General features: G+C 38.2%; 2 protein-coding genes and 1 non-coding gene across 6 annotated transcripts; 2 read left to right on the forward strand and 1 right to left on the reverse strand.

The window, feature by feature from the left end:
* Positions 1 to 737: 737 nt before the first annotated feature.
* Positions 738 to 9,793, forward strand: LOC110839631 (uncharacterized). 4 transcript variants are annotated; one of them, XR_015537749.1, is made up of 7 exons: positions 738 to 951; positions 2,256 to 2,509; positions 2,903 to 3,047; positions 4,132 to 4,281; positions 5,561 to 5,721; positions 7,183 to 7,316; positions 7,636 to 9,793. XR_015537749.1 is itself a non-coding variant. In XM_087358365.1 (6 exons), exons 1-6 carry the CDS (start codon positions 867 to 869, stop codon positions 6,614 to 6,616), a joined length of 948 nt encoding a protein of 315 aa, XP_087214491.1. In that variant the 5' UTR covers positions 738 to 866; the 3' UTR covers positions 6,617 to 7,176. The 4 variants fall into 4 exon arrangements, 3 of the variants coding, with proteins under 3 accessions (XP_087214491.1, XP_021939702.1, XP_087214492.1); XM_087358365.1 differs by lacking the exons at positions 7,183 to 7,316; positions 7,636 to 9,793 and adding an exon at positions 6,464 to 7,176; XM_022084010.2 differs by lacking the exon at positions 7,183 to 7,316 and having other exon boundaries at positions 740 to 951.
* A 1,298-nt stretch (positions 9,794 to 11,091) lies between these two features.
* Positions 11,092 to 11,254, reverse strand: LOC147872137 (U1 spliceosomal RNA). The gene has a single exon (XR_015537987.1). It is a non-coding gene; the product is annotated as a U1 spliceosomal RNA (small nuclear RNA).
* Positions 11,255 to 11,597: 343 nt separating this feature from the next.
* LOC110839629 (DDB1- and CUL4-associated factor 13) lies at positions 11,598 to 21,202 on the forward strand. The gene is made up of 9 exons (XM_022084009.2): positions 11,598 to 11,938; positions 13,493 to 13,692; positions 13,785 to 13,982; positions 14,695 to 14,863; positions 15,532 to 15,679; positions 16,092 to 16,245; positions 17,022 to 17,168; positions 18,621 to 18,784; positions 21,029 to 21,202. Exons 1-9 carry the CDS (start codon positions 11,869 to 11,871, stop codon positions 21,114 to 21,116), a joined length of 1,338 nt encoding a protein of 445 aa, XP_021939701.1. The 5' UTR covers positions 11,598 to 11,868; the 3' UTR covers positions 21,117 to 21,202.
* Positions 21,203 to 22,923: the final 1,721 nt, after the last annotated feature.

Below are 22,923 nucleotides of genomic sequence, written 5' to 3' on the forward strand. Positions count from 1 at the left end.
GTCACTTTGTGAGCTTATTAAGCATGGACCATAGGAACATTGCTTCTGAAAATGCAAGCCTCTTTATGTGATCCAACTTCTGGCCTTTCACAGAATAAGAAGTAACAAAAATGTGCTTAGAGATGAAAGCAGTTGAGCACTGAATGTAGCAGTGGTAGAGGGCATTAGAAATAATTTTGACTACAGCACAAATACTGAGAACAACTCATTTTTATCTTATGCGTTGTCATGGGATGAAATGTGCCATTTTCTGTCCTTCAAACATTGTTTTGTGTATCACCAAACTGAATATTTTGACCTTTTTGACTCTTGCTTACAAGCTTTTGTGAAGTGTTCTCCATTTGCCTGTCTCTGGTCATAGGTTTTGTACAAAAGTTATGTATGCCTACTATTTTTCCATTGCTTGGCTATCGTTTAATTCAAAGCAATCACGTTACTTGTAGCCAACTGCGCATTTGTATTAAACAGTTTGAAACATTTTTGGCGATAGTGTAGTTTAGATGCGTGCTTAAATGGTCTATACACGATGTATTAGTATTTAACGTGTTATTTAGAAGGCAGCAGTCACTGAATACTGAAATGGGTTTCGTTTGCAAACGCAAATATTTATGGTGCTGACTTTGTATTATTTTGCATATGGTTCATTAGGATAATACGCCCAACTACGTACCCTAGTGAGCCGGAATAATCTGTGGAAGTGTTCCGTGACCCGTGTGTAGTACTCTCAATCGGTAGGTTATCTATGATCCGTATGATAATAGAGGGACTGAGTACATATGGCTTCAAGGTTTTGGCTACTCTAGGGCAGAATTGTAAGCTTAATGTGGAAGTTAATGGTCAAGTAATTTCTAAACTGCTCGTTTAAGATGCTAGTACTTGAAAGAAATATCTGCAAATTTAAGCGTGCCATTACGGCAAACAGAAGCTGTCGCATCTGCAGCTCAGCAAATGGTTAGTTTTTAAGGTTAAGGACATGTGCGTCTTAGTGAAAACGTATCACATGGAGTAATGCTCATTCTGAATACCATTTCAGATAATTTTTAGTTTTCAGTGCTGTATTGTATAATCGCAAAGACACTCAAAGTGGTCTGTATATCTACCAGCACCACGTAGTTAAACACTACAAACTCGTAAGATTTTATGTTACTGTAAATCAGTCTGTCATATCTATGTTAAAGCACGTGAACATGGAAAACATTACAAAATATTGTAGTTAACAGAAATTGTCACACAAATATACTTCAGAAAAAGTAAAAGATGTTTATTGTGTTGTAAATTGTATTTAATCTTTACTATTGAAATAACGGTTTGCTTTGAAGATGACAATATACATACCAAGCTTTTCAACATAAACACTCATGGACTTGTGATATTTTGTTCTAAAATTAAGTAATCAGAACTGACCGCATTTTTATATGGAAATAATTCTTATTTTAAAATGTGCAGGAACTTGTCATTCAACTCTAATTGTGAGAAAATGTAGGAGGACATTCCCCTTTGTTCTTTTATTGAATAGATAAATTAATAATGAACAGACATGCCAGAGAGAATTCACTTTATGAAAAAACCAAATAAGGGCATGTGAATAAAACCTGTTGATTCTTGTTGTATATGTCAACTTAACATTAAGACCCTTAGAATAGCATAGCACATTACACATTCCGGTAAACTGAGAAACAATTTCAGAATTTGCAAGTGACTAGGCTTCTGGAATCAAATGTTTATTTTTTTATTACTCTATTTGATTTAGAGAGCAGATAATTGTTTCTCTTACCAATCTGTGTTACTTGTTATGTTGATAGAAGTAAAAAGCAAAAATGTATGAAATACAGTAGAGTCAGCTGGTTAGTTCACAAGGGTGTAATGCTGTTGTGCCATACTGGGCAGTTAACTGGCATCAGTGATTCACCCATCCTCTTGAGAGTTAATTTTACTTATATGACAACTCCTAATGTATTGATTAATGTATTTCAAGTACTCTTATTTGTCATGATTGAATTGCATCTGATTTTCAGCCAAGAAAAATTAATCACATTAAACAAAGCTTAGAGCTAAAATAATTTAAATTCTGATTATGTCATTCCTTATGCCAGATGTTACAATTATGTGTACTGGTCTCACTTTCCAGAGCATTTATTTCAAGAAGGGAGCGCACTGTACAAATGAGAGGGTGGTGGTAAAGTAGGAAAGACTATAAAAAGTGCTTTTTATCACACTTCACTGCCCATATTAATGTTATAATCTTTTGTTCACAGATGAAATATTGGTGGAGAAATTAGGCTCTGTTACAACAATCGGTATAAACCGACCCCAGAAAAGGAACTGCATAAACAAAGCATCAGCAAGTAAACTGTCAAGAGCAATTTTAGAATTTGAAGAAGATGAGTCAGCTCTTGTTGGAGTACTACATGGTATTGGAGGAAATTTTTGTGCAGGTTATGACCTGGAGGAGTTGTCAGGGTTTGATCCTGATATGGGACTTGGCGATGAAGCGGGACATGGACCAATGGTTAGTTGCTGTAGCAAAAATTTGTTGTATCCTTTAATGAAGACTGGGGATATTGCTTGGCACTCATTACAGTGCAGGTTTCCAACTAACTGAATAACTAACCCTTTTTGAGAAGCTGATATTAGCTCAGCTGTTTTATATGTAAACATATAGTATGAAATGAGATGTGGGTTGTCTGGGCTTCAATGCATACTTCCGTTGGTTTGAATTTTGACTGTTCCGTCATTAAGATGTTTATATGGTTATCAAATAAACTCTTTAATTTTAAAGGAAGGAAGAATCTAAGTACTGCTTTGAAATGTGATTGTTCATAACTGCTGTTCCTTAGTAAACCAGAAGAACTCATTAGGTTGTTAATTTCATACTGCTTCTTCATGTTGTTGTCTTCTGTAGGGTCCAACGAGAAGAATGATAAAGAAGCCAATGGTGGCAGCTATTAGTGGATATGCTGTGGCTGGTGGAATGGAACTGGCATTAATGTGTGATCTGAGAGTTATGGAGGAAACAGCGATTATGGGCATCTTTTGTCGACGCTTTGGTGAGGTTATTTTCTGTTATTTATATGTATGAACTAATTTGTAGGCTGACATAATAATTTTTTAGAATTAGATAATCAAAAATATGTCTGGAATGTTCCAGGGTATGTTCTGAGTATTACACTTTTAAAATATCTAATAACTTTTTTAGTGTTGGATTAATAAGATGATTTGTAAACACACGTTGTAGTCTTCCTTTATTACAGGAAGACTTTGAAGAAAATGCAAAATTGGAAGTTAAATAGTAAATTTTAATTTAAAGAAACTAAGGCATTTTGTTTTGACGTAAAGTCATTTCAGTCTTGCCTTATTTCCAAATGTGCATGTCCATAAGGTTTAATTTCTTATGAAAGATACATAAAAAGAGCACAGTTTTTGAAATCTTATATATGATTGCTAGAGATTTGCTATTGGCTGAACAACCATTATTATGATCCTGGTAGGGGCATTGGAATTTTTCTCTTCATCGCTATGTCTAAAACAGCTCTGAACCTACCCAAACTATCCATTGGATATGCAATATACCTGCTCCATGGGGCAAGCCTCCAACCAGGGATGAAGTCAATAATGTGTGGAGTTTTGTCTCTGTGTCTCCTGAAACCTTCTTGGCACTGGGACAACTGCTAATATGAGTGCATCATTAAAGAATGAAATACTTGTATCAGGTAGTTTGTTGGAGTAAATGCAACTAATTTTTCCTAGTGCTGTGATTGTTAACATTTTTGCTTCCTGCTGTTTCAGTGATAAATGGTAACATATTCTTCAGAAGTGTAATTAACAAAATATGTTTAACATTTTAACAATTATAAACAGCCATGAAACGTTCTCAGCTTTAGCACCAGATGGAGACCAGTTTCACATTATGACAACTTTACTCTATTTGGAAACCGGTTTGGTACCCATTGGGAAAGTCGCTGTGTGGCTTAGTTTCAGGATGCGGTAATAACGAGAAAAATTTCTGTACCCCAACTGGCAATTGAGCCCTGACCATCAATAACCATTCAGTCATTATTGTGTTTTAAATTTTGTTATGAACTAGTAAAATAGCAGAGTTCAATTAATTTTAAAATTGCTTATATCTGTTAGGAGTGCCTTTATTGGATGGAGGTACAGTTCGACTGCAAGCCTTGGTGGGATTGTCTCGAGCTCTAGACTTAATACTCACTGGCCGAGCCATCAAAGCCAAAGAAGCATTTGAATGGGGCCTTGCAAATCGTCTCGTTGCTTGTGGGACAGGTAAACCGAAGCGTCACAACTTACAGTAGTCTGAAGATTGCTGTCTTCTGGGTTGTTGCGCCATGTGGCCTGGTAGATGTCCACCAACGTTTCAGAGGTCACGCTTCCTCTGTTATCGCCCTGATGACGGATGCAGCACAACTCAGACTGCACGATGCAACAACCCAGAAGACAGCAATCTTCAGACCCACTGCTGTGAAAACCTCAAATCTTACTTGCAGTAGTTTGTTTTGTGTTTAGTGATAATCCAGACAGAAAGAAGGTCTATTACTTATTATCTGAATATGTAGTTTACCATACTGGGATACTGGGAACGACCCGTTCTTTAAGTGCCTGAGCACTGCGGGTCCCCAACCTTTTAGTTGGCTCAATCTGCAGACATCCGGTAGGACTCCTTGGACGAGGGATCAGCCCGTCGCAAGGCCTCTACCTGTACACAGGACAGCACAACACAGAAAAACGCGGACAAACATCCATGGCTTGAGTGGGATTTGAACCCACGGTCCCAGCGACCAAGCGGCACAGGCCCATGCCTCAGACCGCGCGGCCACTGCGGACCACGTAGTTTACCTTTCATTGAGTATTTAGTAGTGATTCTGTTAGTGGCTCATGTGTCTGAAAGTTACTGAATTTAAGCATTTGTTTGCAACATGAATAATGAATGTAGTAATGACCATAAAAAAGAGAAAGTTGGAATATGTCAGTCATATCAAGAGAAATTGTGATAGGTACGAGCTGCTTGAGCTGATAATCCAGGGAAAAGTATTCGGAAAGAGGGGGCCTGGCAGGCCAAGAATCTCCTGGCTTCAGAACCTAAAAACTTGGTTCTCGATGTCCACTGGAGGGCCGTTTCAAGTAGCAGCCAGTAAAGCTCAAATCGCTATGCTGATCGCCGACATCCGGAACGGATAGACACTTTAAGAAGAAGATTGTGATTAATTTAATATTCTGTTTCCTTGTAGTGTAGTGGTTATTGTTAGCACATTCAGTATGGACTATTAGTCCTATTGTGTAAACTGTGTTGCAGAAAATTAGCAGGCAGCAAAAAATCATCTATGTGCAGATAAGGGAATATTCATGTTGTTTATATCTGCCATCTTTTTTAGAGCTATCAACATCCGAAACAAGGTCAGTGAAACCCATTCTTCTGTTTTTTTCCACAAAGTCAGTTAAATCATTCTGCTGTGTTGCTACATTGTATTCCTATTTTGTATCTTCACACTGTGTTTTATTCCATTGTTTTTTCAGCAAAATGACTGCATGTAAACTCTATTTTTAGGTTTGGGTCAAGCTATTAATTTGGCAACCTCTCTAGTAAAATTTCCCCAGGCATGCCTGAGGGCTGATCGTGTTTCTACATACAACAGTGCTTTCAACGCAGGCAGTCACGAAGAAGCATTGGAATTTGAGAAAAATAATGCTGCCCACGTAGTATTACAGGTAAGTAATATACCAGTCAGATGAATCTTTCTGAATATTGCATGAAATTACAGTTTTCTATGTTCATTAAGCATGGATATGAAAATTTAATTTCTTTTACATATGTGATATAATTTTGAAGAGAACAGTGGTTTGGAAACTGGTTCTGTTTCTGTCCTCGTGTAAAATGTGGTGAGTACTCACTCGCCTACTCATTTGGCGCCGTTAGAAAGGGCTAACCCTTGTCACTAGACGAATTCCAGAAATCCTCTATTACATTCTTTCAAAAAGTAACAGCAAATTAAATATTTTGGGATACTAGGGCAGAACGCTCCTTTCGGAGCTCCTCGGAGGGGTTGGTCAAGTTTTTAAAAAGCAACCAACCCCTTTGGGGGGGTTGGTTACGTTTTAAAATCTTGTGTAAGAAACTAAACTAAACCCCCCGAATGGAGGGTTAAAACACTTGACCAACCCCCTTTCGGGGGGGTTGGTTGCGTTTTAAAATCTTGAGTAAGACACTAAACTCGGCATTGTTGTGTTCCACAACAATGCCGAGTTTGTTTATAGTTGACATTGTTGATGACGTAATTTATTGACGACGACGAAATCACAAATTTTTATAATAGATATAATTTAATTAGAGATACAAATGATATGTCATTTTTCTACATAATCACACTCCTTTTCAATACGCTTCTCACACCGTTGCGCCAACTTCTTTATTCCATCAGAAAAAAATGTTTTTCGTTGTGCCTTCAACCAGGAATGCACCGCTTCTTTGACCTCGTTGTCATTCCCTAGGCACCCATCGTGCACACAATTTGTGATACTTGAGAACCTCCATGACAATAGTATGACGATACTGACATCCAATTCCCTAGCCAGAACTTCTAAAGAAGTGCGCCTGTTTCCATGAATAATGGCATCAGCGCGACCCATCTTCTCATCAGTGACGGCCGTGCTGGGACGACCGGAGCGTTGGTCCTCACGGATTGATGTTCGCCCATTTTTAAGTGCGTCTACCCACTCGTACACTCTTCTCTCGCCAATGCAGGTATCTCCATATTGTTGCAGCATTCTTCTATGAATTTCACAAGGTTTCACACCTCCGACCACAAAAATCTAATGATTGTTTGCTGCTCCTCTACGGTGCAAACAGCTAAGGGCGCTGCCATTTTGTATATGCATCCCTTCCAATTAAGCACGCCACGCCATCTATTGGGCAGTGTCAAAACTTTCTCTAAGAATGTATCTTCCCTGCATGGGAGTTTGAAATGCCTGGGGTATTCGTTTCATGAAATGTTGTCAATTTGCTATTACTTTTTGAAATGCCCTCGTACATCTTCTTCTTCTTCTATGGCTCTCTGGTCCGTATTCAGTCCACGGCCTCCTCAATTCTCCTCTTCCATTCGGTCCTAGTTAGGTCCGTCTGTCTGAGGCTTTGATCGAGGTTTCGAAACATCTTCCTTTTTACGGTGCAAGGTTGTTACTCTGGAGGACCAGGGTGCGCATCTTAGTCTGACCTCTCCACCTCGACCAATCTGGCTAGGGAGGCCCTACCAGTAGCTCTTGGGGTCACTGAGGTACTCAAGCCCCACCACCACGACAAGGTTCAGGTACCATTATGTTTATGTACATGGTGTTCTGCAATTTTTTTCAATATTACAAGCCAGTGAAATGATTTTTCCTTTTTTATAAGATATTGAATTTTGTTAATTCTATGACTTTAGAGGAAGTGCACAATAGAAATATACCCAGTGCAGTCTGTTACCAACATGATAGATAAGCATTCTCTATGTCTTACTGGTATGATTTGACGTCTGCTTCGACAGTGTTGTATTATATTTGGCAAGACGAGTTTCTGAACAGTTCCTTGTTTTACTGTCATGGTTGCCGTGATGCTCAGATAAATACACATATTTTATTTTTTTCCAGGAATCAGTAGCAGGAGCTAAACAGTTTATGTCTGGTGTGGGAAGACACGGGAAATTTTATAATCTAACTGACAGAAAGCAAACTCAACCAATCAAAAGCAAAATATGAAAGTATTTCTTTGTAATATTGAGCTAACGTGGTTTTTGCATTGTTAGGCAGAGAGAGAGAGAGGTGTCAGAACATGGTTTAAAGCATACAAATGTGGTGCTTATTTTAGAACACTGAAACATTCATGCATGATGAATTTCAACAGCCTTAAGATACACAAAAGGAAACTTCTTGGCTACAAAGTTCATAATGGAAAGAATGAATACTGAATTTGCTGGCTGCTGTCAGCTTTGTATATGGGAATATTAAACATGGGTTCACCGTAAAAATTTCTTTTCCTTGTACACAGTAAACTAGAGGCAGTCGCTTGTTGCTCTTTGTGAGGGACGGTGGAAAAGTGCATGTGATATAATTTCATAAACTTTAAATGAATATTATATGAGGTGTGACAAATAAGTCCCTGGAATGCCCACATTCGTCACGTCGAGTACCGAGTGAGCAATAACTTGGCAGTGACATGTTACGACGTGTTTGTGTCTTGCGTGTTCGTGAAGCTAATAAGGCAATGGTAGTGGAGCTATGAGCATGGCAATTTAGTACAACAGCCAACTGAAAATTGTCATGATTCCTGTCCTCGAAAAGCAGAAGCCAACGTTGCCAAAAGCAAAATGAGATAAGACGTGAGAGTAGTTAGTGCTACCCCTCGCAATGTGATGGGGAATGTATTGTCAGAGTTGAGTAACGATGTACTGGCCCATATGCCCAAACAATCGTCCCTTGCGAGAAATCTTCTCATCACAGAACAGATGGTCATTTGCCTAATCCAACAATAAGTTTTGACATTCCTGAGAAGTACCGTCAACTGGTACTTCATGATTCAGGTGTAGATGATCCAAACAGAATTCTGGTTTTAGGTGATAAAGAACTCTTGTTTGAATTAAACAAAGATACAGTCTATGGAGATGGCACCTTTGATAAAGTTCCAAACACGTTTTACCAACTGTATACGTGGCATGCCAAGGTGGCTAACTCATCCGCTATGTATTTACGTTTTGTTACAGGAAACGAACTTGGATACTTATAATAGAATGTTTGAAACCATGAAGCTGTTGGTTCCAAATCTGGTGCCTCAAAAGGTTTTAGTCGATTTTGAGAAGGCTTGCATGAATGCAGTGATAATTGCCTTTTCACAAGCTGAGGTCAAAGGGTGCTATTTCCATCTGTGTCAGAGTCTCGTCAGGAAAATCACTCAGCAGACCAGTTTATTTCCATTCACTAATGTTTTCTTCAAAAAGTAGTGCTGAAGTGGTAAGAATGATTGATGTTTTAGAGGAGCTTGCTGTATCCTTATTCAGAGTGAACTAGGCTGCAAATTCCTTTACGTGCCCCTCCCACCACCTTCATCCACGCACTTTGGTCACAACAGTTACTGATTTTCAGGTCCAGTGTCAATTATTGGTGAGGTCTGGGATTCAGCTGGGTCAGTTTATGAGCAAAGATTCCTTTGAGTTTGAGGATATGGATCATGATAGTTGGAGGAAATAGGGCGTGATTGATGACATGTGTTTAATTGGGAGTGTGCTAGGAGATTATGGTTTTAGCAAGGTCTTATGCCCACTGCCCATGATATAATACACAAGATATTCACTGATAAACACTTTCTATCAACTGAAGGATTGTATGATCCTGGTCAGTGCTCAGTCCCATAGCCTGGACATCATTCACACTGCTAAACATACTGTGTAATATTACACTGAATGATCCGTCTCATGGGCTCATTCTGCCATGCGCTCATTAGGTTACTCTCTGGCTGATGTCTTAGAAATATCAGTTTCCATTCTGTGTCATGTAGAAGTGGTGGCCATTCCTTGCTGGAGCGTTGCCTTCAAGTTCTGTATGTGACTGGTGCTATTTTCTGGATACTTATAATTTTTGGGACATTTCATGATTTCAAATAACCCAAATACTTACATGTGTGCCTCTAATTTCATTAGGCAAAACATTCTAATAATGGAGTAATTTTATTGTAAATTGTGGCCATGATTTTTATTTAGTGTATGGAGAGTAAGAAGTTTTCAAAAGAAGTAAAACAATAAATCTTATGACATAAGGCTTAGGTTTTAATATTATTGTTAAGTAAACCACAAACTAACAAAGAGATCCTTCAAGTCCTCTGTGAATTTGTTACCAAAGGAGAAGAGAAGAACTTATTAATTAAATACAATAAAATCTTCTCAGGCTATCAGCCACATCAAGTGGTTAAAATACGAAAAGACCAATGTTTTCTCTGTCCTCGTCCTCAGGATACACTTGATGCTGCTGATAGCCCGAGAAGATTTTATTGTACTTGGTGGCCGTGAAAACCCAAGATCATACGTTATTAATTAATTATTCTCATATCTAAAACAGCAATGTTGTGTAGTTCATGACAGAGTCATTTCAGGTGAATGACTCCTACCTCGTAGCTATCCTTTCATAGAAGGAGAGCAAGTTGTTCCTTTTTGAACACTACCACACAGCTGAAGGAGCTGTGCAGGCAAAGCTGTTCTGCAACTGAGGAGCTGTGTAAAAGCAGCACACATATCACCCCCTGAAGTCACATATGAAATGAATGACTCCAGCTTACAACAAAGTTGCATCACTTGCAGTCTGCTCCATACCAGCTGGACACTGCTTGCTTACTCAAGTGGTTTGTATGAAGCTGTATTTCCCCAACAATTTATTTTCTTCACTGCTCATACAATACAATACAGTATTTAATATCCTTCCACACCCATTTTAGTTATAATATTCACAGATTTTGCTTAATAATTATTTGACCTAAAATTAATATTGAGAAATGAAGATTATGAATGACTAAACAATAGAAACCAATATATATCCTCCAACAAATTTAACAGACTGTCAGATTTTGATAGTAGTGAATTAACTTCAGAGACACTTTGGAAGTTTGATGATCTGGGAACTGAACTACATACAACCAGACTAATAGTGAAAACTGCCAATGGATCCATTACTACAAAATTGTCTGTTACATAAAAATAATAGTAGTGAATTTTTAATACAATACCGCAATGTACTGGCTGATAAATGTGTGAATATTTATGATGTGGAGAATTTTCAGAACTTCCACCCATGTGATCTACCATATATCAGCATGTACACATAGGGGTTGAAAATATGTCAACCAAATTTACTGACAAGCACAATACATGAATGGTGCAAACGCAGTCCCGGCTACCAAAAAATATGCTTATAGAAATAAATTATAAAACATTCAGGAACATATTTAAATATTACCGGATGTGTTTGTGGCTGGATAATAAACCGAAAAGACTTCATCATCCATTTCTAAATGAATGAGGTCGGTATTCAGTTTTTATAAATACTAATAATGGAAATGTTAATACCGGGACGGCGCGAACGCAGTCCCGACTACCAAAAATTACGCGCCCGAGTTACCCACATTTGGGGCAATCGCAGGGGTCAACCCAACCGCAGTGCAATGGAAGGGTCTCACCCTGGGGGAACCGCCTTCAGGATCACGGTAACCCCTACGCCAGGTAAGTATGCTTAGTAGGCTGCTTGAGGGCCACTTGAAGTATCACTACTGCATTCTAGTCACAGGAACTCTATCGAAATGTTATATTTAAGATTTATTATAAGCGATAATGAAGAAAATCTTATAAAGATCCGGTTGAAACTATTTTTATCCACCGAAAGAAATATAATGTATGTTATATTAGCATATTACGATGATATAATCGTTAAGTAAACGACTTCAAGCTTAAAGACTACATTTACAAGAGAGAGACGGAGATAGAATAAAAGAGAATACAAAACACAGGGAGTACCAACATGGGTATGGATTGATTGACGAAACATTTCTGAAAAAGGAGAATTACAATAGTAGAGAGAGGTTGAAACAAACGAAATAATGTATCAATACTTTCTGCACGACTGTGCTATATCTTGCATTCACATGACTTGTAGTATTTCTTTGCAATTTTTGATGGGGCGGATGATTTTATGTACTGTGTTGGCAACGATAGAACACACCATGAAAAATCTGAATGTTGATAGAATGTAAAACAGGTGGATATCCATGTTATTCTTTGCAGTGAACAATTCATGTTATTTGTGACACATGCAGTGCATTTAACGTAATTAGGATTAAAACAAAAGATGAAAGTGAAAGTTTTAAGTAGGAACCCCGACTACTATCTGCGTGAAACCAAAAGAGATATACATAAAGGTTTGTAGGTAATGTTTGTAAGGTAAAAATAGCACAAGAGTATGATCACATGACATTAATGGCCTTTTGCGATTGAACATGCTAAATATCTAAAAGTACTAACATTGTATTATTTCAGATAGTTTCTGTGCTTGGGGAACACCGTTTGATCTCATTGTGTATCACATGTGGCCTTTGGGATTTTGATTATTCATAGTTTTATCAGTGCTTCGTCAGCTTACCTTTGGTATTTTTAGATAGTCTAATAATATTTTTATGTGGGTAAAATGTCTAATGTGTACGTAAAATAATTAGTGTTCATAATAAGTGCATTTAGTTTTAAATGGGGGAGAAGTGGCAGAAGTTTTATCAATAAAAGGATAGCTGACCCACTACACACCATGTATGGTGCACGAGGGGGGAGTGAGAAGGTATAGCTCCTACTTATTTTTTGACCTCGGCACTAGAAAGGGATAAGTGGTTAGCATCATGCCTCGTCCATTCTTTACCCCCAGGAAAGGACCCTGGTACCCATTTTAAAGAAGGCTGGGTGTGCCCCAGATCTAGTCTGGACGCAGAGACTAGAGGAAGAGTCCTTTGCCCCTGTTGGTAATTGAAGCCCGGTCATCCAGTTTGTAGTCAGTCACTGTACTTACTAAGCTATCCCACCCCCACAGAACTTTTATTCATTTCAAAAGTTGTATTAGGTCCTTTGTTCTGGTTTCTGGTTGTATAGAAAGAAACTGGTGAATTGTGTGTCACAAGGATTGTTGTGTGGCAATTAGCTAATCAGTTTCTACTTATAAAGATGGTTGGTGAATCATGAGAATGGATACAAAGTGTGTTTGAGAGAGTGATATAAAGGATGGAGGATGAAAGTAGGCTATAATGCAGCTTCACTAAAATGCTTGTAGAAATAAATCATACAAAACATTCAGTAACATATTTGGCTATTACTGGAGATTGTTTTAATTGAATTGTTCATGGAAAATGACGTGTAGTACTATATTTATAGGAGACTGTTTATGACTGTGGGTTTTGCATAGAACTATTATTTGTTTTTTATACATTATAAAGAAAGAGAAAAAACTGTATGGACCTGCTTCTGCCATCCATTGGTGGCCTTAGGATGAGTGGTTTTGGCTATATAATAACTCTGAAATGGACGAATGATTTTTCATGAAATTTGTCTAGGGACTATTTACTTTCCTGCAGTCAGCAATACCAATGTGATTGAAGCTTGAAGTTTGTGAGCTGGGATGATAATTATGTCATTACCCTTTCACATGCATATGACAGCTCTGATTATATCACCTGTGATGTCTGTGTGTGTTTAATAAGCAGAGAATAGCTGGACAGATTTGTGTGAAGTTTGGTATGGAAGTTATGCTTTGGAGACAACTTTGAAAGTATAAGAAAAGAGTTTAAATCTAGTACAATCAGTATGTGATAGGTCTGCAGTTAGTTCTTGATGGTTATTGTTGTAACATATTAGTGAATATGGTAACCTTCAGATGTTCAATCAGTTTGTAGTGCTCAGTTAGTTACGTTAAATATGACAATTTATTTTTACAGTTCCACGAAATTATGATCCGTCATTACATCCTTTTGAAGGGCTGAGGGAATACACAAGGGCATTGAATGCTGTTAAGCTAGAACGTGTGTTTGCTAAACCCTTTGTTGGGAATCTAGACGGACATCAGGATGGTGTATCATGTCTTGGAAAAAATCCACAGCATCTCTCTTTGCTAGTGAGTGGTTCGTATGATGGTGAGGTGAGTTTTATCAGCTCTGAGGATAATGGTATTAATCTTAAGAAATACGTTAAATAAAAAGAACATAATAATTTTTTTAAAATTTAAAATAGGTTCGATTATGGGATCTGCCACAACAGAAATGTGTACGCAATTTTCGGGCTCATGATGGCTATGTGCGGGGAATCACGTTTCTCCCAGATGGGCAGCAATTTGTTACTGTTGGTGATGATAAGACCATCAAGATATGGAAGACTGATTTGCCAGATTGGGGGGAAGAAGAGGAGCCAACCAATACTTACATTAGCAAGGTGAGGACGTGATAAGTTGTGATAGTTTTCTGGGTTGCTATGTATGGGGAATTAATTTTAAGCCTTAATTTGTACTGCATCTGAAATTCAACTGAAGTTCACATCATCTCCAATTCTTTGCAAGTTGTACCTTACAATGTTGGTTTCACTACCAGTTTTATATTCATATTTGATTGTAAAGCATCAAGTAAATTGCTGGCAAGAAATGAAGGATGAGCGTATAACTTTCCCTCTTTCATGTCATACAGTCTGACATTTCAACATAATTTTTGGAAAAAAGTCTTTAGTGATATGTTTACAAAAATTAGCTTTCGAATGAAAACGCTTAACATTCTAACAAGTCTGCTGATGTCCTAAAGATTTGAACATTTAAAAATTGGAGGGAGGGAGGGAAGGGTCCAATTTATTAATGAGTTTCTGTAGAAGAAAGTGCAGAATGGTGATTGGTAGACTTGTGATAAATAGAAAATGTATATTGTTTTTATGTTACTGTTATTAGAAGTACAGAACACTAGAATTTAATTATTTCAAGTGTTTTATTTTAGGGTTAGAGTATTTTAGATCAGTTTGCACAGGATATAACTATTCACTTCATTTATCCAGTGATAAGTGACAATCTGATTTATTTAATCTAACTAAATCTGTTTTGAACTTGTTGTTTTATGAAACCATATTTAATAGATTTACGTTGTTTAATTTGTTCAATTTTTAGTCTGTAATAGTGGGTGTAAGCCACCACCAGAAGGAGCCTATGTTTGCAACATGTGGAGAAGTGTGCCAGGTGTGGGAGGAAGATCGCAATGAGCCAATCAGAACCTTTCAGTGGGGTGTTGATAGCTTGCATGATGTCAGTTTTAATCCAATTGAAACTCATCTTTTAGGTATGTGTTATGAAATGATAATGTGTATTAAAACAATTTGTAAATGTGTTGTGGCAAGCGTAATATACCATTGTCTTCTTGCTGACAGTTTTGTATTCCACCACCAAACACTTGGTGCACAACTAATTTGTGCTTCTATCTTCTTCTTCTTATTCTATGGCTCTCTGGTCCGTATTCGGTCCACGACCTCCTCAATTCTCCTCTTCCATTCGGTCCTAGTTAGGTCCGTCTGTCCGAGGCTTTGATCGAGGCTTTGAAACATCTTCCTTTTTACTGTGCAAGGTTGTTAGCCTTGCGACCAACCCGCAACCTGGAGGACCAGGGTACCTGTCTTAGTCTGACCTCTCCCCCTTGACCAATCTGGCCAGGGAGGCCCTACCAGTAGCTCTTGGGGTCACTGAGGTACTTGTATTTGTTTTTAGCTGAATGGAACAAATTCCGTCAGTGTTTGTCAGAACTGTGTTCTGTCTTTCTTGTATTTGTGTGTCGTGCGTGGTCAACGTATACAGTTGAGCTGAAGAGATTTTGTAACTACATATGTCAAGAGATTCTGTTTGCCGTTGCCTTCACATAAATATATCTGCTTGTCAACATTTGTTGCCATTGTTATGTTGTCAGGGGCCTGGTCTGGAAAGTCATCATTAAAAAAAAATCATTTGTTTTTGTAGCTACTTGTGCCAGTGATCGAAGTATCATCCTTTATGACACTCGAGACACAGGACCTGTCAGGAAAGTAATCATGAGGCTACGATGTAACAGATTGTGCTGGAATCCTATGGAAGCATTCATATTCACATGTGCTAATGAGGATTATAAGTAAGTGTTGTATGTTAACCTGTGGTATCAAGAAAGTATAAAGGCAAGATGTAAGATTGAAGTGGTCAGAATACTGGAACGATTTGATGTGTAATAATAACCTGCTTATGGGCACAGTAAAAGACCAAAGAGATAATCCACAGGTCTGACCCGTTGTCTTTTTAATTTAGTCATTGTCTTTTACCTATTTAAATATTGTTGTCACAGTGGGACAGAAAGGGTTAACAAATTTTTTGGATGTATAAAATATAGGCTTACTAAACTTCTACATCATGTCTTTTACCTCTTGAAAGTTCACTGATATTGTGTGCTCAGGTTTCTAATTTAAAACTTTCTGACATTTTGAAAGTTCACATTGGTATAATATGTTGTCCTTGTTTATGAGTTTCCTGATTTGCTTTTCTGCTTTCAGTTTATACACTTTTGACACAAGGAAGCTGAAGCAACCACTGAAAGTACACATGGACCATGTTTCAGCAGTGACAACTGTAGATTATTCTCCGACTGGACAGGAATTTGTGAGTGGTGGCTACGACAAGTCTGTGAGGATATTTGAACATGGAAAGGTGAATTCTCAGAGCTTAATGTTGTCGTATTACTCGACAGTTTATATGATTGATGTTATGAATGTAAAGAAACCCGTTATGGTCAAGAAGTTGGAGTGAAAGAGTTTAGAAAGACCGCATTAAAGTGATTGAAATTAGTGACAAAAATGCGTCGTTTATCAAACAATTTAGGCAAAGTTGTGAGCTGGATATAAGAACAAAATTAGCCATTCAATAAATAGTCAATTAAGGCTGTAGTTTTGAAACACATGAGAACAGGGCGTAAGGAACCTGCGTACATTGGTGTATATATACAACATTGTCTGATGTGATTTGGGTCAAATTGCGTGAGTGTAAAATGTGTATTTGTAAGTAAGTACCTGTGTTAGATATGAGCCGGGATAGCTCAGTCAGTATAGTGACTAGCTACGGGCTGGACGACCGGGGTTCGATCCCCGACGGGCAGAGGATTTTTCCTCTAGCCTCTGCATCCAGACTGGCTCTGGGGCCCCCCACCCAGCCTCCTCTAAAATGGGTACCGGGGTCCTTTCCCGGGGTAAAGCCAGTCGGGGCGTGATGTTGACGACTCACCCCCATCTAGTGCCGAGGTCAAGAAAGAGAGGAGCTATTCCTCCACTCACCCCAAGTGCCTATGGCACGTAGCGGGACAAATTTTACTTTACTTTTACCTGTGTTAAATGGAAAACTGAGTCAGAAAAGTCTAGGTTCTTCGAGATTCTGTTATAAACATTCTTTTATATACATGTGTTTTGAATAATTTTTAAATATTATTTCAGAACCATTCTCGTGACGTTTATCACACAAAACGAATGCAGAGGCTTACATGTGTTTTGTGGTCAATGGATGACAAATACATCCTTTGTGGTTCGGATGAAATGAATATTAGAATGTGGAAGGCAAGATCAGCAGAAAAACTTGGCGTGGTAAGTTGGTATGCTTATGTTATTTGTAGTCTTAAACATGGTTTGCTGTATAACATGATAGATTACTTGTTATGAAATGATAGCATCTCGCTGAACCTTGTCCTGAGCCAGCTGTCGTCAATATACATCGCTAGGTCATGTCAATTTCTCCATAATTTTCTAACATGCTATAAATTATCTCACCCAAGGTACGTCATTGTAAAATAGCGTTGATTTATGGTCATATATTTTGACATGGTAATTTTGGTGTAGTTCTTAGCTTACTCTTTTATTTTTTAACTTACTGTGACTTAGCTCAAAATTCATCACACTACACCTGCAGAATTACCATTTTGACAGGTTTTTGTACGCATATCTTTGAACTGAATTGTATTTGAATAAGAATTCTTTGCACATGTTACCAAATTGTTCTTTTTTGACACTGTTGTATAACTGGTGACAGAAATTGCAAGAACAAATAAAGAATATTGTGTCACACTGAAAATTTCTGTGTATGAGATTTAACAGAGAATTTAAATTGAAATAATGTTGAAAACTTCTTCTTGTAGCGTTATAACCCTATGTGGGTCTTAGCTTGTTCGACGAGTTTTTTCCATTCTGTCCTATCATTCACAATTCTTCTCCATCCCCTCACTCCCATCGTCCTCACATCCTCCTCCACGTCATCTATCCATCGTTTCCGTGGTCTCCCTGTCATCCTTCTTCCCATCGGTCTCCATTACATCACTCTTCTAGTTGCCCTGTTTCCTTCCATTCTTGCAATGTGGCCGAGCCAGGCTAACCTTTTGATTTTGATTAGCCTCACGATATCTGCTCCCTGTATGATACAATCTAGTTCGTGATTCATCCTAATTCTCCAGGAGCTATCACTATTGTGTATTGGACCACAGATTTTCCGTAATGTTTTACGTTCAAATGTTGAAAACTACATATCCTAATAAAATTGTTATATTGTTCTGTCTCTTATTTAACACAGACAACATTTTAACCCATCTCTTCATCCTGGCCCATTGTAGGTTCACAGAATGCTTTTTTGGTGAATCCTGCAGCTAGTTAATGGCCAAAGAAATGCGGTATTTCACTGATGTGATATAATTTGTCTCTTTGGCATACCTGATTACAATTAATTTAAAATTAACATCAAATATGCTATTTGTGTGAATGAAAGATCTGTACATTAAGAAGTTTCATGTGTCCAAGAATCTGACTGCTTGCTTCTGTTTAGTATAGAGGTTAAGAATTTGTGATGCTTCATCTCTGTGTCCCCGTGCAACTCTGTGACTTGGTTCCCAGGCAGAGGACAGCTGTAGTGTTTTTGTTAGTCAGTAAATACAGCTATACTCTGTTTTTGGTATTCTGATATGCTTCTTAATTAGAAACCTTTTGTATCAAACCATACAGCATTTTGGAGTTTTACACCTCTTATATCTGAAACACATTACTTCATTTTAGCTGAGACCGCGCGAAAGGTCCGCTCTGAACTACAGTGAAGCTTTGAAGGAAAAGTTTGTTAGTCACCCTCAGATCAGACGCATCGCTCGTCATCGGCAGATTCCGAAACACATCTATCATGCGCAGAAAGAACTCCGCACCATAAAGTTAAAACAGAAGAGAAAGTAAGTACAGTTGATAAATTTATTGTCTGCGAGTTTTATTGTTGAGTATGCGATATGTTTGATCCTTACATTGAAGTCATGGGATGAAATCTGCATGAGCTGTGCAGCTGATACAGCTATTTAAGATGACTGAGCCTTGAGTTCTAATATTAAATTGCAGTTTATTTGATCACCATTTCTCTTAAAGTCATAAAAATTGTGTTATTTTTAGAGTAACTTATCAAACAAATTTCAAAATTAAAGGAATAGACTGAAATTTTGATTTTACAATCTGGGCTGCATCTTTGTATGTGATTTATTGATTATAGCAATTATACATTGCTGATGTGGATTTCTGTAGAAGAATCTATGTTTAACGTTTAACATGCGGCTTTTATATGAAAATGACCCAGTTATAAGTTATAATTTTACTGTTAAAGGAAAGACTGATAAGATATACTATATAATGAATGAAAAAATAAAGAATACCAGTGTAGACTAACATGATAAAACTATAACTTTAATCAGCAAGGTTAAGCTGGGTGATATGTGTTCACAGTTTTCTGTGTTTTATTCCTTGAATGTGTATATTGACAGGCTGCCCAGAATATGTGCCTATGATGTTCCCAGACTTTCTGTGGTATTATTGTATCATCTAATTCAGGGAATTCCTTTCTTTATTCTCTGTACAGTAGGGCCCCGCTTTTCGGCGCTCCGCTTTACGGCGATTCGCTAATACGGCGCTCAACAGCTGAGTCAGAGAAGTGCATCCGGCGCCATTTTCTCGTCGCTGATTCAGTCTATTTACAGCTTTTGTGCGCTCTGCGTCTCTCTGTATTTCTGGCAATTTTTCAGTTATTACAAACTGTATATTTATGTAATATTTTTGTGTTACTACATTGTAATTACAAAGGCGTCTAAGGGTAGTAGCGATAAAAAGAGGAGCCGTAAGCCTCTTACTTTAAATGCCAAGTTAGATATAATTGAACTTCGTGAACAAGGCATGTCTATGGCCGAGATAGGACGTAAGCTAAGTCTAGCTCGCCAAACTGTTAGTGCCGTCGTGAACGCTAAGGAGAAAGTGTTAAATGAAATTAAAAGTGCCACACGAATGAGCTCTAAAGTCATAAGAAAAAGAGATAGCCTTATTGCTGACATGGAAAAACTTTTAGTTGTGTGGATTGAAGATCAAACGAGCCACAATGTGTGTACTACTGATATTCATTTTACTTTCATATCGTTTTCTTAGGCCTAGCGCTATTGTGCACTTACTATATGATAGTGTAAACATCTAATTAGGCTTTGATATGCATTTGCAAGTGAAAAAAGGCAAAGATCCGCTTTACGGTGGGGGTCTGGTCCCTAACCTGCCATACAAGCGGTGCCCTACTGTACTATTATTGGAACAAGCAGAAAATGTGAAAATTCCTAGAAATCAGCTTCAGGAGATAGCAACTCTGTAGTATGCATGTTTTTTCCACCTAACATTTTGTCTGCATATCATATTACCCCCATGCTACATGCCCTGCCTATCATATCCTTGATTTGATAACCTAATAATATTTTCTGAAGCATACAAATTTCTTTGCGATGGAGTTTACTCCAGCCTTCCATCACTTGATGCCTGTTAGGTCCAAATGTTCTCCTAAGTTTTCTCAGACAAGCACGTTAATTAGCGAAGGAGAATTCGGAAGTTGTACGATGAATATAGAAAGAAGTAAAGATTAAATTAGTGAATTGGTTTTGTTATTTGTTTGCATTTACTATGGAACTGGAAAACCAGTAATGTATTTAAAAATTAAGAAATTTTGAAATTAAAGGAATGTCAGCTCATCCTTCAAGATGGCTTCCAGAAATGGTCATCTTGTATTTGCAGATTGTACTGTAGTTGGGCCATTACTGTATTGGAGTGCTGTCTTTAATGTTTTATGTTCTGTAATATTTCAGATATTCTGCTTTTCACTAAGTTTTAACATTGACTTTGATAACGACCCTACACTCATTATTCCATAGTCCCATGTTATTGCAGATAAGATTCTGTCCTCATGGATTTGAACTTTAACCTAAGAAATGACTGAGACCATGTAACACTATAATACTAAATGAAGGAAAGAAACATTAAATAGGATTCTTCTTTAACAACTGCCATTTATCCAGTTGTATATGCAATGTAAACTTTGCATGATTGCAATTAATTGACCCAATGTGAAGAGGAACTACAGTGATCTCCTTTGTAATAAAATGTTGATCTTTTCTGTTCTGCAGGGAAGCTAACAGGAGAGCACATTCAAAACCAGGAACTGTACCATTTGTGTCTGAAAAGAAGCAGCATGTTGTGGAAGAGCAAGAATGACATTGATTCTATTGCTATTGCATTCTGTACATTACTTAACAGCATACTGAACTGGAATAAATTGTTTCATGGAATGTAGAATTGAATTGAATCGAGACTTCATTTACCTTTCCATGTACCGGGGATAGTCTGCCAGAGTAACAAAAGTATGATGTTTCACTTTTATAAAAAAATGCTACATTATGGAAAAATAATATTGCTTGTAAAAGGAATTAGTACAGTTTTTTTACAATGTTAAAGTGTACTGTCATATTTATCGCAATCCAAGATTATATCAGTTCTTGTTACTGGTAATGCCAGAAGCAGTTTTTTATTGATGTTATAATGTTGTGTGTATCTGTGGAAATGCAACTGCTAATGGGCCCATTGTGGATCCCCCAGATGATACATGAGTGAATATGGAGCATCAGTGGAATGATACTGAGAGAGGACAACTGAATGACTCAGAGAAAAGCTTGTCCTAGTGCCACTTTGTCTGCCACAATTCCTGCCTGTACTGTCCCAGGAGTGAACCTGGGCTTCCATAGTGAGAAGCTAGTGACTAACTACTTGAGCTATTCCACAGCCAAGGTCAGAAACTTAAAAAATAATGTAATAAATATAAAATGGGAGAATAGATATTCACTTCGTGTATGGTTACTGTGATGGTAAAGCAAGAGCAGCAGTCCAGGAATATCAACGGCGGTTTCCTGACCGTAGAGTCCCGGATAAGCGAGACTCCAGCAATGTGCACCAGTGTATCAGAGAAACTGTTAACAGTCCCTGAAGCAAAGTTTGAAAGACCACTATGATGCAATGCCGACGTGGAAGATGACATACTGAAAATGGTACAGTGCAGTCCAAGTACTAGTGTCCAAAGAGTTTCCAATCGCTTGGCCAGCAAGATCACCAGATCTTTTGCCTTTGGACTACTTTCTCTGTGGTCACATGAAATCCCTGGTGTAAGCCGTCAAATCAAATAGTAGGACAGCTGCTGAATCGAAAAATGGACTCCAGTGCTCACATCAAAAATGATCATGACTCTGTGAAGACGGCTCAACTGTGCATCGACAATCAGGGGAGCCATTTCGAGTCACGTAAGTAACGTGTGTAATTGAAGATGCAATTTAGGGTAGTCTAAACTTAATAACATCGACCATACTACACGGCGCAACAACCCAGAAGACAGAAATCTTCATACTCACCGCTGTGAAAACCTCAACTCATATGAGGGTGTATACAAATGATTTAGACTGGAGCTACGATTTCGACCCGGCACTGGCTGCCACAGGGATTGACCATCAACAGTGACCGCTACTGTGCCTCCCTATGTACATTGAAATGCAAAATCCAACAGTGTCGCAAGGGGAAGTGGTTTCGGAATGTGTTGTTGCATGACAATGCCCGCCCACACACCAGCCAACAGGCTCAAGCTGAGCTGCAGTCACTGGGGTTCACCGTGCTCCCACATCCGCCCTATTCCCCCAACCTGGTACCAAGTGACTATGCCCTCTTCCGTGAGATGAAGAATCCCCTGCGTGGTCACCGATTCCCTGATAGTGATGCCTTACATGATGCTGTCAGGGAGTGGGTACGAGACACCCCCAAACAATGGTTTCATGAGGCAATATGGAAATTGCTAGAGAGATGGCAACGGTGCATCGACCTCCACGGAGAATGTGTGGAACGGGCCGAAGTGTAACCTGGGAGCCACCACCATCACGGATCACATAATTCAGGTTAGTCTAAATCATTTGTATACGTCCCACATACATAATTTACTCTAAATCAGAATGGCATGGAAAACTTGAAAGAAGAGTCTTATAGT

The sequence above is a fragment of the Zootermopsis nevadensis genome, unplaced genomic scaffold (genome assembly GCF_977971745.1).
Source record: "Zootermopsis nevadensis isolate Lab colony 2312 unplaced genomic scaffold, Znev_1.0 Znev_ptg000030l, whole genome shotgun sequence".
Classification (NCBI taxonomy): domain Eukaryota; kingdom Metazoa; phylum Arthropoda; class Insecta; order Blattodea; family Termopsidae; genus Zootermopsis; species Zootermopsis nevadensis.